Below are 13,934 nucleotides of genomic sequence, written 5' to 3' on the forward strand. Positions count from 1 at the left end.
ATAAATGAAAATGAAACAAAATAGACAATTCTGTTCTTTAGACATATTAGCCCCATTTCAAGTGCTCAACAGCCACACACAGGTCATGTCTGTGGTGTCAGCCTGGACAGTTGTTCTGAGAAGGACTCTGAGACCACGGCCAGGCTCCCTGAGCATGAGTGCTAGGATTGATTCATGATGTCTGCCTTGATACCAGAAGTGAGAGCAGGGACACACCAGCCCTCCCTGACCCAGGTCTTCAATAGAATCAAAGTCCATTGTGGAGAAAAGTGACGGTCATTCATCTGCCCAAATTAACGTACCATCTAAAACCACCCCAGACCTAAAAATTAAAATTAAAAAATGTGTCTTCCTCCAGCCTAAATATGCTCCATAACACTTTACAGATGCAGAAACTCAGCCTTAAAGAAGATACTGACGTGCCCAAGGCCTCACAAGTACAGAACATCAGAGCTGAGACCTGGACCCCAGGGAAGCCCCTAGCACCCACGGGCTGCCCCCACTCACCCCATAGCTGAAGGTGATGATGATAAGAGTGGTGCAGGCAGCGATGGCCACCAACAGGAGCATGAGCAGGAGTGGCCCGTGCTGGCTGGTGAGGCGGTACTTCTCGTAGAGCGCATCCTGGTCAGGGCCCTCCTCGCCCTCGTTGAGGAAGTAGCGCCCCTTGGCTGGCATCCTCCGCCTTGGCATACCCACCCAGTGGTCCAGGCAGGAAACCCCACGGCCTGGGGAGCATTTGTCTGCCAACACTCACAGCTGCGCGCCTAGGCCTCTGGCCTCTCCCAGCCTGGCAGGTGGGGCTGGGGAGGTACCCCCTCGGCTGGCAGCTCCATGGGCACACGGGGTCTGCACTGCTCCCGCTGCCAGGCCGTGCTCACTGCACCGCCAGCATCCGCCTCTGCATTCAGGTCCAGCTGAGCGGTCACTCGGGGTCCTCAGCTCTGCAGAGACAAAAAGCAGACCGAGATTTGACCTGGACTGGGGAGGCTGGGCATCAGGGGAGAGCGAGGTCAGGACTCACACCCAAGTGTGATTATCGTCCTTAGCCCAAACCTAACTTTCAGGTCTTGTTTAAAGCCTGGCCCACCCCAAGGTCATAAAGCTAGTTTCCTGTATTTCTTAGAACTGCGCTGTCCAATACAGTAGCAACCAGCCACACATCACTGTCAAAAATTAAATTTGATTAAAAATGAAATTAGGACTTCCTTGGTGGTCCACTGGTAAAGAGTCCACCTGCCAAGGCAGCGGACATGGCTTCAATCCTTGGTCTGGGAAGCTTCCATGTGCCACGGAGCAGCCGAGCCCATGAGCCACAACTACCGAGCCCGCGCTCTAGAGCCCTGGAGACACAGCTACCGAGCCCACGTGCCACAACTACTGAAGTGGTGCATCGAGAGCCCGTGCTCGGCGGTGAGAGGCCACACACTGCAACGAAGAGCAGCCCCTGCTCGCCCCAACTACAGAAGACCCGATGCAGCCAAAAAAATAAATAAAACACTTTTTAATGAAATGAAAAATTCAGTCCCATATAGAGGCTAAGGTAAATGGCAACAGCAGGTCACAATCAGCCAAATCTAAGAAGCGGGCTAGTCACAACAGCAGGGGTACCCAGGGGAGATCCTGGAGGATGTGTTTAAAACACAAATCGCTGGGCTGCATTCCCAGTGCTGTTTCAGCAGGACCAGATGAGGTCTGAGAAGAAATGGGCATTTCTTACATGTTCCCAGGAGATGGTGAAGCTGCTGGTCCACACTTTGAAAACTACTGACCTATAGGACAAATAACCCACTATTAACCAGTCAATGACATGAGAGAAAGTGGGGATGTTACACAATACAATAAATTTTAAAATCTTACAAAAAACAAAAAAAGTGTTACTTGCTCAGTCGTGTCTGACTCTTTGCAACCCCATGGACCTGCCAGGCTCCTCTGTCCATGGAATTCTCCAGGCAAGAATACTGGAGTGGGTTGCCATTCTCTTCTCCAGGGGATCTTCCCTACCGAGGGATCGAACCTGGGTCTCCTACACTGCAGGCAGATTCTTTACCGACTAAGCCACCAGGGAAGCCCAAAGTCTTAGAAACCCAATGCAATATAGTGGACTCTATCTAGACCTTGATTTAAAAAAACTGCAACTGCAGGGACTTCCCTGGTGGTCCAGTGGCCAAGAATGCACACTCCCAATGCAGGGTGTCCCAGTTTGTTCCCTGGTCAGGGAACAAGATCCACATGCTGCAACTAAGATCTGACCCAGCCAAATACATAAATATTTTTTTTAAATGTGCAACTACAAAAAGTTGTCTTGAAACAAGTGGTGAAATCTAAATGGGAACTGGGACTTCCCTGGTGGTCCAGTGGTTAAGAATCCACCTGCCAATGCAGGGGTCACAGGTTCGATGCCTAACCTGGGAAGATCCCACGTGCCACAGAGCAACTAAACCCAAGCACCACAACTACTGAGCCTGAGCTCCCTAGAGGCCCTGCTCCAGAGCAATGAGAAGCCCGCTCACCAAACTAGAGAGTAGCCGCTGCTCGCTGCAGCCAGAGAAAACCCGTGCAGCAAGGAAGACACAGCGCCCAAGTAGATGAATGGGAGCAGAAGGTGGGACTAGGTTAGTAAATTACACTTCATTTTTTGAGCATAACAATAGCATGAGAGGAGGGCATGGCGACCCACTCCAATATTCTTGCCTGGAGAATCCCCATGGACAGAGGAGCCCAGTGGACTACAGTCCACAGGGTCGCAAAGAGTCGGACACAACTGAACAACTGAGCACAACACCACAATAGCATGATGATTACATTAAAAACATGTTTAAAATCAGAAAAAGAGTTAGTCCCTCAGTCATGCCAGTCACATTTCAAGTGCTCAACAGCCACACACAGCTCGTGGTTATCACATAGGGCCGTGCAGATATGCAGCCCCTCTAGCATCCAGAAGCTTCTCCTGGAAAGCACTGCTCTAGCAGGTTGACTACATGTAGGGCTCTGATCCATCTCATGGAATTTTTGGGTACAGTATGATGTGGGGGTCAAGCTCCTTTTTCTGAAAGGGCATCTGATTACCCCACTGGCCTTAAGTGAAGCCACATTCTTCCCTCACAAGTGTCAGTGGAGCCACTTTTGTCCCAAGTCAGGTGGCCACACATGTGAAGTCTGTCTGCAGGACTTCTTCTTCTCTAACGGTTCTTGTGTGAAGACCTCACTCACTCGATTACTGCAGCTTTTCAGTGAGTCTTAGACCCGAACACCAGCTTCACTCAGAGCATCCCCCTTGCATTAAGTTAAGTTTCCACATAAGACTGAATTTTTCTAACAGGACCCATTGACAAGCTAGCAAGTTCCACTTCATAGAAAAGAAAACTGAACCTCAGAGCAGAACATAGTGGACCCATAGTGACAAAGTTGAGAGCAGACCGCAGGCCTGCAATGCTCAGCCCAGAGGGTCTCCCTCTTTCTCCAGCACCACTCATATATTTACTCGCTAGTTTACTCCCAAAAGGCTTGCTAATCATGCCTACGGCACACCAGGCCCACTGTATCTCCTGTGTGCCAGGCTGGCTTTCTCTCCACTGGGGCTCCCAGTCTCCAGGGAGAGAAAGGTACCCGAAAATGTGCAATCCCTAGATTCAGCCATTGGGGCCTGGGGCGGCTGCCACGCTCTCAACAGGAATCTTGCGTCAAGGGAGTAAACTGGGAGTCCAGGCCCCTGACAGCCTCCAGGCCTCAGGGACAGCAACCAGGGCAGGGCAGGCAGCAGAGGGCAGGGAGGCAGGAAGGCGCGGCAAGGCTCGGGGCAGTCACGAGGGGTGCAAGTGGCCGCTGGTGGAAGCTGCAAAGGAACGTCGGTCCAGAGACTCCAAAGACAGAACAGCAGGTCACCCAGAATCTCAGCGTCCCAAGTGCAGACCCCCAACGAGCACCAGCTGCCTTGAGTAACCTGGGGCCACCTTGAATCAGGAGCCACCTGACGCATTATTCCATCTGGGAGCTCCTGTTCCTCAAGCCCTAGGTACAAAACAGAAAACCACATACTTGGAGGCAGAAGAAGGGGCTCTTTGCCAGAGGTCCAGGCCCGTCTGTTCCTCCTGGGCCCAGGCAGGTGTCCACAAGCCTTGGCAGCCACCTCTTTAACCCAGGCAACCCTGAGGGGGTTGAGCCAGGGCTGCCAAAGTGTTCAAAGTGCCTGGACAAGCTACAAATCTGATTTCTACATGAAATACCGGTCTTCAAATGTTGATAGCTAATTTTTAAAATTTGTGTGGTATCAATAGCCAAAAGAGACTAAACAACAGGACAACAAAAACAGGCAAACAACCTAAATATGCATCAACAGATGAATAAAGAAGATGCTGTACATACACACAACAGAATACTACTCGGCCGTGAAAAAGAATGACAAATACCATATGATGTCACTTCCATGTGAAATCTAAAATATGACACAAATGAACCTACCTACAAAACAGACTCAGAGACATGGAGAATACACTTGTGGTTTCCCAGGAGGCAGGGGGAGGGAGACAGAGGGACTCAGAGTTTGGGGTTAGTAGATGCAAACTATTATATTTAGAATGAATAAACAACCAGGTCCTACTGTATAGTAGAGGGAAACTATATCTCCTGGGATAAACCATAATAGAAAAGAATATTTTAAAAAAGAATGTCTTTATGTGTATAACTGTCACTCCGCTGTACAACAGAGGTTGGCACAGCACTGTAAATCAACTCTAGTTCAGGAAAAAAGAAATCCCTAACGTTCGCGTGGCACAGCCCAGCAGTTTGCCACCTCTAAATCGACACTCACTGGTCTCTGCTCCAGCAGAGGCATGTGTGAGTACTACCCAGCCCGGTGCTGAAGCAGTCACAGAGCAAGACGAGGCCCTGCCCTGAGAAGGCCCCGCTCCAGGGCGCACGGGAAACAGCTGTAACAGTCACACCAGGAGCCTGCACACACATCTCCCCCCTCACCTTCATGACCTGTCAGGCCCGGGGGTTACAGATGCAAAACCGAACCCTGAGAGGTCGAGCGGCTTGCCTAAAATCACACAGCTGGAGCTGGCTGGCAGAAGGGCTGGGACTCAAGTCCAGGTCTGCCAGCTCCCAAACCAGGACCCTCGGCCCCGCCTCATGGTTTCAGTCAACGGGGAGAGGCTTCCCTACAGAGCTCCTTCCAGAAGCTGCAGCTCCCAGGGACTGAACCAGTTGCCAAAACTATTCCCAACACTGCCTGTCTCTGTGGCCGGGTGCCAGCCCCAGGGCACCAGGACAGCCAGGCTAAGAAACCCAAACTCCAAGGGGCCAAGGCAACTCCCCACGGCCGCTCCATCCCCCCAGCGCAGCCCCAGAACAGAGCTGTGGGTGGCCAGGATGTGCTCACACACACACACACCACGGGGCCTTTCACCCCCAACACCAACCTGCCCTTCCAGGCACACAAAGCCTGGCTGAGCCAGGCAGGGAGAGGGAGGAGTTAGCTGAAAGAGTCCTCGGAAACTCGGGCCTGGTAAACACTCCTCTTGGGGATCTAATTAGGCCACCTCCTGGGCAACGGCAGGCGGGTGAGAAGGTGGACAATGGGCATCATGGGCATGGGGACGCGACCCACCCAGGGGCCCCGTCCAGCTTCTGGAACAAAGGGAGCCATGCAAGGCCAGACTGCGGGGAAGGGCTGTGCTACCACCTCCCGCAGACAAGCCAGCACCAACGGGCATCTCCACAGGCCATGCACGCATGCTGAGTCGTTTAAGTCATGTCCGACTCTTTGTGACCCCGTGAACTATAGCCCGCCAGGCTCCTCTGTCTGAGGGATTCTCCAGGCATGAATACTGGAGTGGGTTGCCATGCCCTCCTCCAGGGGCTCCACAGGCCAGCTCCTCCCCAAAATGAGACCCAGAGGCCTCTCTGTCGGGGTAGGTTTCAAGGCCCTTCTGGCCAATTTCCAGTCCTTCTGCCAGTGCCAGCTTGGGAAACTCGGGGGCCTCTCTGAACCCCTGCATGAACTCCTGCCACATCTCTAACAAGCATTTCTGCAACCTCAGCTCGCAGGCCTTGTGACAGGAAGCTCATCCCCTCTCAGGGCAGTTTCTCCAGCACCAGGCACTGCTCCGGCTGTTAAGCCTGACCTTAGGTCAAGCCAGGCCTGCCCTCACCCCCACCCCCCGGGTTCTGTGTGAACTCCACGGACACCTATAGCAGAGATCTCGAGACCCCATTATCTGGAGGGGCTAGAGTCCCAGCCTTCCCTCACTGTCACGCCCACCTCACAGCAACGCTGGCAGGGGAGCAACCCCTTCTCACAAAGGAGGGGGACCCCCAAGGGTCCAGTGGGAGGGTGTTTCCCGCCTCTGCTAGGTGCCCCAGCCCCCAGTTCAGGGGCCATGTGACCCAGGTCTGGCTCATCAGCACAGTCTCTCCCAAGCCCCAGCGACTGGTTTAAGGATGGTGTGTGCATGCATGCTAAGTCATTTCAGTTGTGTCCAACTCTGTGCGACCCCATGGACTGCTCTAGGCTGCTCTGTGCCTGGATTGTCCAGGCAAGAATACTGGAGTGGGTTGCCATGCATTCCTCCAAGGGATCTTCCCGACCCAGGGATCAAACCTGCATCTCTTACGTCTCCTGCATTGGCAGGTGGGTTCTTTACCACTAGCGCCACCTGAGATGGACATGGGACCAAAACCAGTGAGAGTCCTTGCTGGGACTTCTGCTGATGCTCTCTCTGCCAGCAGCCTGGAGCTGGCAGTCAAGGGAGCCACACAGTGACAGATGTGACAAAGAAGCTCACGTGGAGAACTGGAGAGAGACAGAGCCCTGAATATAGCCCCAGGGCCCATAGGTCCAGCTCTGTCAGAGGCTCAAGCAACCCCAAGAGATTGACTCACAAGGGACAATCAATGCCCCCCCACGGCTGAAGCCAGACTGAGCTTCCGGCACTTACAACCGAGTCCCAAGGTCCGTGCTAGGCCCCCTGCCCCAGTGTGCTGTTTCCGGAAAGCTCTCATGGCCCCTTGAGGATCCAAGTCAAGAGAAGTTGGTTCAGAGGTGGGAGTAGGCCCCTGAGATGCAACCAGTCCTGGCTGAGACCTCCTCTGGGGAACCCTCCCCATCCCTACCTGGTCTCATACCTCAGCCACCAGGTCCCTGGCTGACTGGAGCAGCCGGGGACCCAAGGCTGTGGGAGGCAGGATGCTCCCTGCATCTTCTCCAGTACCCACTAGAGACTCCGGGGCAAGAGGAGTTAGGGAGCCCAGGGGAATGCCTAGGAAGAAACTGACAGCCGGGCAACCCAGCCGCTCCCCAAGCGGCCCTGGCGGGCTCCGAGCCCCCTGCGTCCCCAGGTCCTGTGGCTGAGCGGGACAGACCCTCACAGAATCCACTGGGTGCTTGCTGTGTGCCCAGCGCTCTCTGAATCCGCATGCCTGCCCTGAAGGTGAGACTCCTGTCTCTTTTATGGATGTGGCAACTCAGGCACAGAGAGATTCAGTTACCTGCCTGAGGTCACACAGCTAGTAAAAGAGAGCCGGATTTGAACACAGGCCATCCAGGGTCCTGCCCATCTCCCTCACAGTGCTGATGTCCACAGAGCCCAGAACATCTCCAAATGCCAACCCCTTCCAGGCCTCCCCCTTTTCAAGGCTCCAGAGAGAGGGTGGGGGACAAAGTGGACTCCATCAAAGTACCTCCCTCTGCCTTCCAGGGGCGAGATCAGGCAGCCATGCCAGGGAGCGTCCTCATAGTCAGCAAGATCCAGGAGGGCCTCCTCCTCCAGGAAGCCCTCTGAGCTACCCTCACACACTGTCTTCTCCCTTCCCTGCAACCAAGACAGGACTGAGGTCTTCCTGTCAAATACTGATGGGCAGGGGTCCATGGTCCTCAGCTAGAGGAGTCTGGAGAGAGGGCGCTAGGACCTTGAATTATGACTGTAGGACCTGGCCCTCTGGGTGCTCAGGAAGCCCTTCCCCAGCGGAACTAGCTGATCTGGCAGCCCCTTCCCAGGCCTACCACACCCCTAGGGGAGTGCTAGCCCACCCCAGCTTTCACAGACACAGACAGGATACCCACTTCCTCACCCAAGCAGCACTGGCAGGAACCCAGCCCGGCTTCCTCTGGCCCTGCCCTGGCAGGCCCTGCTGCTGTGTGGGGCCTGGTGGCCCCAGAAAGGGGAAGTGGGGCCTTGGGGTGTGAAGCGGGGCAGGCGGGCGGGCTTGAGGAGAGGAGAGGCCCCACTTGGGCCTCTCGGACCGGTCCCTGTGCCCACGCTCCGCCTACGTGACCACACTGCTGCAGGCAGGAGCCCCCAGCCCAGAGCCCCAGCCCAGCGCTGGGTGACTGGCGGGCTTTCTGATCACGTTAATGTCACCTCCCTCAGGAGACCCAGAGCTCTGTGAGGGGAAGCCACTAGCTGCTCTGCCCGGTCCAGCACGAAGGGGCACCCAGGACCCCTGTCCAAGCCTTTGCTCACACGGGAGAATAACCTCCCTCTGCCTACCCTTTTCTCCCGGCGCTTGTCCGTGTCAGGAGTTCTTCCAAAAACCTCTCAAACATCCCCGCACTGCCTCACCAAACTGATGTGGGATTAAGTCCATGTCCTGCAGCTGGGCCCTGGCAGGTGCTTGTGGGATGGACAAATGGATGAGCCAAACTGAATCCGGCAGAAAGCAGGCAGGGCGGCTGCGGGGGGGGGTTGGCTTTAAGGCATGAGATGGGGAAAGCAGGCAAAAAGGTCTCCCTCAGAACAGGAAGCGCCTGCCGCGTCACACCTTCCCCAGGTGATCTGTGCCTGGGAGGGAGGAGGCCTGGGATCAAGTCCCAGCTCTGCTGCCCCGGCCATGTGAGTGGCAGAGGCTCTCAGGCTCCAGGCCTCAGTGCTCTCACCAGGAAGCAGACACCCAAGGTCGGGGGAGAGTGAGGCACGGGTCCTCGTGGCCAACAGGCCAAGTTTGTGAGGACAAAACAGCACATGTACCCAGAAGGAAGCTCAGTTCCTAGAGCTGAGAAAGCCCAGCCATAAGGTCCCCACAAGAGAGACGGGTGCAAAGCGGGCAGAGTCCCTAACAACCCCCTACCTGATCTCCCCACCTCCTGGTGACCGCCCGCAGTGCCACCAGGCACGAGCAGAAGCCAAAATCCCCCAACAGCTAAGTCCCCAGCCAGCCCTGCTCCCCAAGACCCCCAAGCTGACTCCAACCCAGCCTCCAGGGAGTACAGGCGGCCACTCAGTCTTGGGGTCCGGACACCTGTGTCCCAGCCCCCCGGCTCTGCCAACATGTTCTGTGACCCTCACACCCTCACCCCATCTGGGCCACGGCTCTCCGGCTTGCAAAGGAAGTACTTAAATCAGACCTCCTAGGCCCAACAAAAAGAAGTGTTTGTCACTTGGCCCCAGAGGGCTAATCCTAGGGGTAGGGCAGGGAATTGTTCTTTGTTCCTGAAATCTGCCCTTCTACTTCTCCTCTGGAATTAGGCATGACCTAGTCAATCTCTAAAACACAAACACCCCCAATGCTCCAGCCGCCAGGGATAATAAATCTGGTCTGCCATCTCCTGCTCCAATTCTAATGAAGGTTAGGGACTGCCCGGAAAGGGTTCATCCATTCATTCACTCATTTGGACAGAGGTTTATGCACTCATGGCTTCAGCAGATGTTCACCAACACCTTCTATGTGCCAGCACGCAGGCCAGGGGCCGAGAGCAAACTCGGCTCCAGGCCCAAGTTTCAGAAGGCAGAGACTTCAGTGCCGCCTTCCCCCAGCTGTATGCAAAGGACTCTGCACACAGTGGGTGTTCAGGCAACAGTGTTGATTAACTGACTACTCAACTAGGGTCTCATATCGGAAAGAACAGCTATATATTCCCCCGCACTCTTGCCTGAAATTCCACCATTAGTGATTCATTCCTTTAAGCCCTACCTTCACTAGGCTCCCCCTTTAGACTAAAACACTTTCACGTCCATGTTTCATTCCTGTTCCCTTTCCCCTTGATAAGGAAGAACAGAAAGGGGAAGTCTAGCTGGCCTTCAGAGACCTCATGTGGTGCTAGTCCTGCCCAAGAAGTCACAACAGTGAGCTTCCCATGACCCACCCAGTGGGTCTACTGGTAATGGTGGATTTAACCCAGAGTCGCCATTGTCCTGGAGATGACAAGAAAGATTTAGGTTTAAGTCTTAACTCCTGCACTGCTAGTTGCCTGCTTAAAAAGTTAGCAAAACCCAGAGGAGGGAAAGTTTGAGTCATAAGTTATACTAGGATGATTTTCAAAGAGCAAGAAACCATGAAAGAATTCTCAAAGAAGGCTGCAGTGACTAAGTCCTTTCTAACCTGACATGAAACCTAAAAGCCACAATGAAAAGACTGATAAATTCATTACAATTAAAAAAATCTTTCTACATAGTAAAAGCTATCAAAAGCAAAATCAAAAGATGAGCAAGAGATTATGGAGACATTTGCAATTTTTATCACAAGGAGCTAATCTCCCTCATATGTAAAGAGTTCCTACAAATCAAAAAGAACAATAACCTAATAGAAAAATGAGAGGAGAGTATAAACAGAAAGTTCACAGAAAGACAATCCAAATCTCCTAAACATTTGGGGAAAAAAACTGACTTCACCCATAACAAGAGAAATGAAAATTAAAAATACTATGGAAAACCATGTTTATATATCCACTTGGCAAAGATCAAAGCATTACACAAATCTGGCCAGACTGGGGGGAAACAGACAGTCACCCCAGCAGGCATTAGATTTAGCACAACCTCTGGGGTGGGCGTTTTAGTCATACCTCACTGAGTCACTAATGTACACACACACCTTCTGACCTGGCAAATCTACTTCAAGTAATTTATCCTACAAACACTTTCACATGTGTGAAATTTGACTTATACACAAGATTATTCATTGCAGCATTATTTGTAACTATGAAAGACTGAAAGCAATGTGTGTATCAGTCTGGAGAAGAGAAATCACAATACAATCTTATAGTAGAATACTATGCAGCTGTCAAAAAGATACAGCAGCTTGAACCCTACTATGGCAGGGTATCCTGTGAAAATTCCACATGGGGAAGATCACGCCTGGAATGGATTAGAACCAAACCAGGACACAGAAACACCAAAATTTCTGCTTTAACAGACTGAACAAATTTTGTTATTTTCAGTTTCGTTTTCTTTTTTCAGTTTCTATTTCTATGGGTATAACATAGCTTGTGTAATTTTTTAAAGTTTTCAAATAGAAAAAAACAAGATCTATCATATACATAGCACCTATCATTAACAATACTGCATTGAATACTTAATTTTCAACATGGTAGATTTTGTGTGTTCTTAGCGTAAAAATAATAATGATAAATTAAAAGAGGGGAGGAAACTTTGGGCTGTGAGGGACAGGCGTACAACAAAGATTGTGGTGATGGTTTCATGGGTGTATATGTATCTCCAAACTTATCAAGTAGCACACAATTGAAATGCACAGCTTTCTGTATGTCACTCAGACCTCAATAAAGGGGTTTTTCATAAACACATAGAATAAAAAAGGAAGGAGAAACTCAAAGGGCACTATAAAGCGATTGATAACTGAAGTGACACTCTAAGTATATTAACATAGATGAGTTCCTGGCCTGTTTGTCAGAGTGGGTGTATATGTGTGTGCACACAGATGTATAAATACGTATGTGAATACCCCAAACATAAATGTATGTGTTAGTTGACTCTTTGTGACCCCCTGGGGTGTTGCCCACAAGGCTCCTCTGTCCACGTGATTTTCCATACATTATTAGAGTGTATAAATCAAAGAGCTTCCCAGGTGGCTCAGTGGTAAAGAATCCATCTGCCAATGCAGGAGATGCAGAGATGCAGGTTCAATCCTTGGGTCAGGAAGATCCCCAGGAATAGGAAATGGCAACCCCCATCAGTATTCTTGCCTGGGAAATCCCATGGACAGAGGAGCCTGGCTGGTACCTTTCATGAAGTTTCAAAGAAGTGGATACAACTGAGCAACTGAGTATACACACACACAAACAAAATAAGAAAAACAGAAAAAGGAACCCCAGGTTCATCACGTCCAAGTTGCATGACGCTGAAAAAGTTACCTATCCTTTTTGAGCTGCAGTTTCATTTGAAAAAAAAAAAAAATGGGGAAATAATGTTCTGAACGCCCAGCGCTTTGAGGGGATTCAGTGGAGGTGATGCAGGCAGTGTGGGGGCTGTACCTGGCACAGCATGCCCAAGAGGAAAGTTCTATTAAGGTGGCAGAAAGGGCCTCGAGGGCTAGAGGTGGCCGGGATGCAGTCACAGGCCACAGCACTGAAGAGGTCAGAGAGCCCGCTCTAGAAGTGTCCTGGCCTCTGGAGTGGACAGAGCAGCGCCAGCCCCTCAGGGCTGCTTTCTGGGGCACGAGCAGGGTCATCCTCACAGAGGCGGACTCTCTAGGCGGTGCCTTGCTGGGCTCGAGAGAGCACCTGTCCACTGGGTCAAGGAAGGTGGGCCCGAGCCAGAGAGCCTCCAGGCAGCACCAGGTCCTCACCCCCAAGGCCTCCAGGGCTGCAAAAAGTAGATAAAACACAATACCCCTCCCTCAAGACACACTTTGCACACCCCGCACTCGCCGGGGAGACAGAGAGGGCAGGAAACCAGCCCACGGGCGTCCCTGACCCGTCAGCCTCTGAGCATCTGCTGCAGACAGGCGACCACCTTGCATCCTGACCCCCAGGGCGGGCTAGGGGTGCTCTCACTCTACTTTCAGCCAGGGGAACCAACTCTGGGATCTCAAGCTACTTGTCCAAAGCCTCCTAGCTGGGATGCGAACTCAGAGCTGCCCACTCCAAGGCCCAGGCTCCTTTCGAACCCCAGGTCTGCACCTCCTGATGTGTCCACCCGCAAGGCCGTGAAAAGGCACACACCCAGAGCCATGCACACAGAGCCGCACGTGCGGGGCCACACACACCCCTGGCTCTGGTCACAGGCAGCGCTGGCCTTGCCATTCTCTTCCTCTTTCTCCAAAGATACCCAAGACTCAGTCGCTCGGCCATGTCTGACTCTTGCGACCCTATGGACTGTAGCCCACCAGGCCCCTCTGTCCACGGGATTTCCCAGGCAGGAATACTGGAGTGGGTTGCCATGCCCTTCTCCAGGGGATCTTCCCAACCCAGGGATCAAACCTGGGTCTCCCACACTGCAGGCAGACTCTTTGCCAACTGAGCCACCAGGGAAGCCCAGAAATCTGCCTGCAATGAGGGAGACCCAGTTTCAATCCCTGGATCAGGAAGATCCCCTGGAGAAGGGAATGGCTACCCACTCCAGTGTGCTTGCCTGGAGAACCCCATGAACAGAGGAGCCTGGTGGGCTACAGTCCATGGGGTCGCAAAGAATCTGACATGACTGAGCAACCACCACTTTCACTTTCAAGGATACACTGTACACATTAGCGAATTAAAGATTCTGAGAAGCCCTGTAAGAAAGCAAAGCTGCTAAATTAATAAACACAGCGAAACACTTGCCAGTCTTCTTGGTTCATGAGGCTCTTTTCTCATTAAATCTCTAATGAATCCTCTTTGGGAAATGCTGACTCCAGCATCTCAACTCAGGGACCTTCCCCCAAGAAGCATCATGAACAGAGGTCACTATCCGCCCCTTTCCTGACAGCCTGGGAGCTCCCTGAGGCTGGGGCCCAACTCCCCCACCGCCACCTGACCCTGGGCTGGGCTGGACGGGCACACGGGGACCAGCCCTGAGTTTGACCTCCAGGGTAGGGTGCAGGGAAGACTGGAGGAGACCCTGCGCTCAGGCAGTCTTCAGCTGGGGAAACAATCCACCCCGGGGAAGAGAAAGTGGAAGAGAACACTCAACAAGCAGGAGAGACCCTCCTGCCCTACTTCCTGCCTCTCCCGTGCATTGCTTCCAAGTGCCCCCTGCCTCAGTCTCCCCACCTGCCTCAGTCTC

The 13,934-nt window shown here is 52.6% G+C and overlaps 1 protein-coding gene across 9 annotated transcripts in view; it reads right to left on the minus strand.

Moving 5' to 3' along the window:
- ADCY7 (adenylate cyclase 7) overlaps nt 1-13,934 on the minus strand; it is a 60,845-nt gene that overhangs the window by 27,219 nt on the left and 19,692 nt on the right. For all 9 annotated transcript variants that reach the window (XM_070451324.1, XM_070451328.1, XM_070451323.1 and 6 more), the window contains exon 2: nt 508-944. In XM_070451324.1, the coding sequence (XP_070307425.1) occupies nt 508-693 (186 nt within the window). In that variant the 5' untranslated portion in view covers nt 694-944. The remainder of the gene's footprint in view (nt 1-507; nt 945-13,934) is intronic.

Source organism: Odocoileus virginianus, chromosome 20 (assembly GCF_023699985.2).
Source record: "Odocoileus virginianus isolate 20LAN1187 ecotype Illinois chromosome 20, Ovbor_1.2, whole genome shotgun sequence".
Lineage (NCBI taxonomy): Eukaryota > Metazoa > Chordata > Mammalia > Artiodactyla > Cervidae > Odocoileus > Odocoileus virginianus.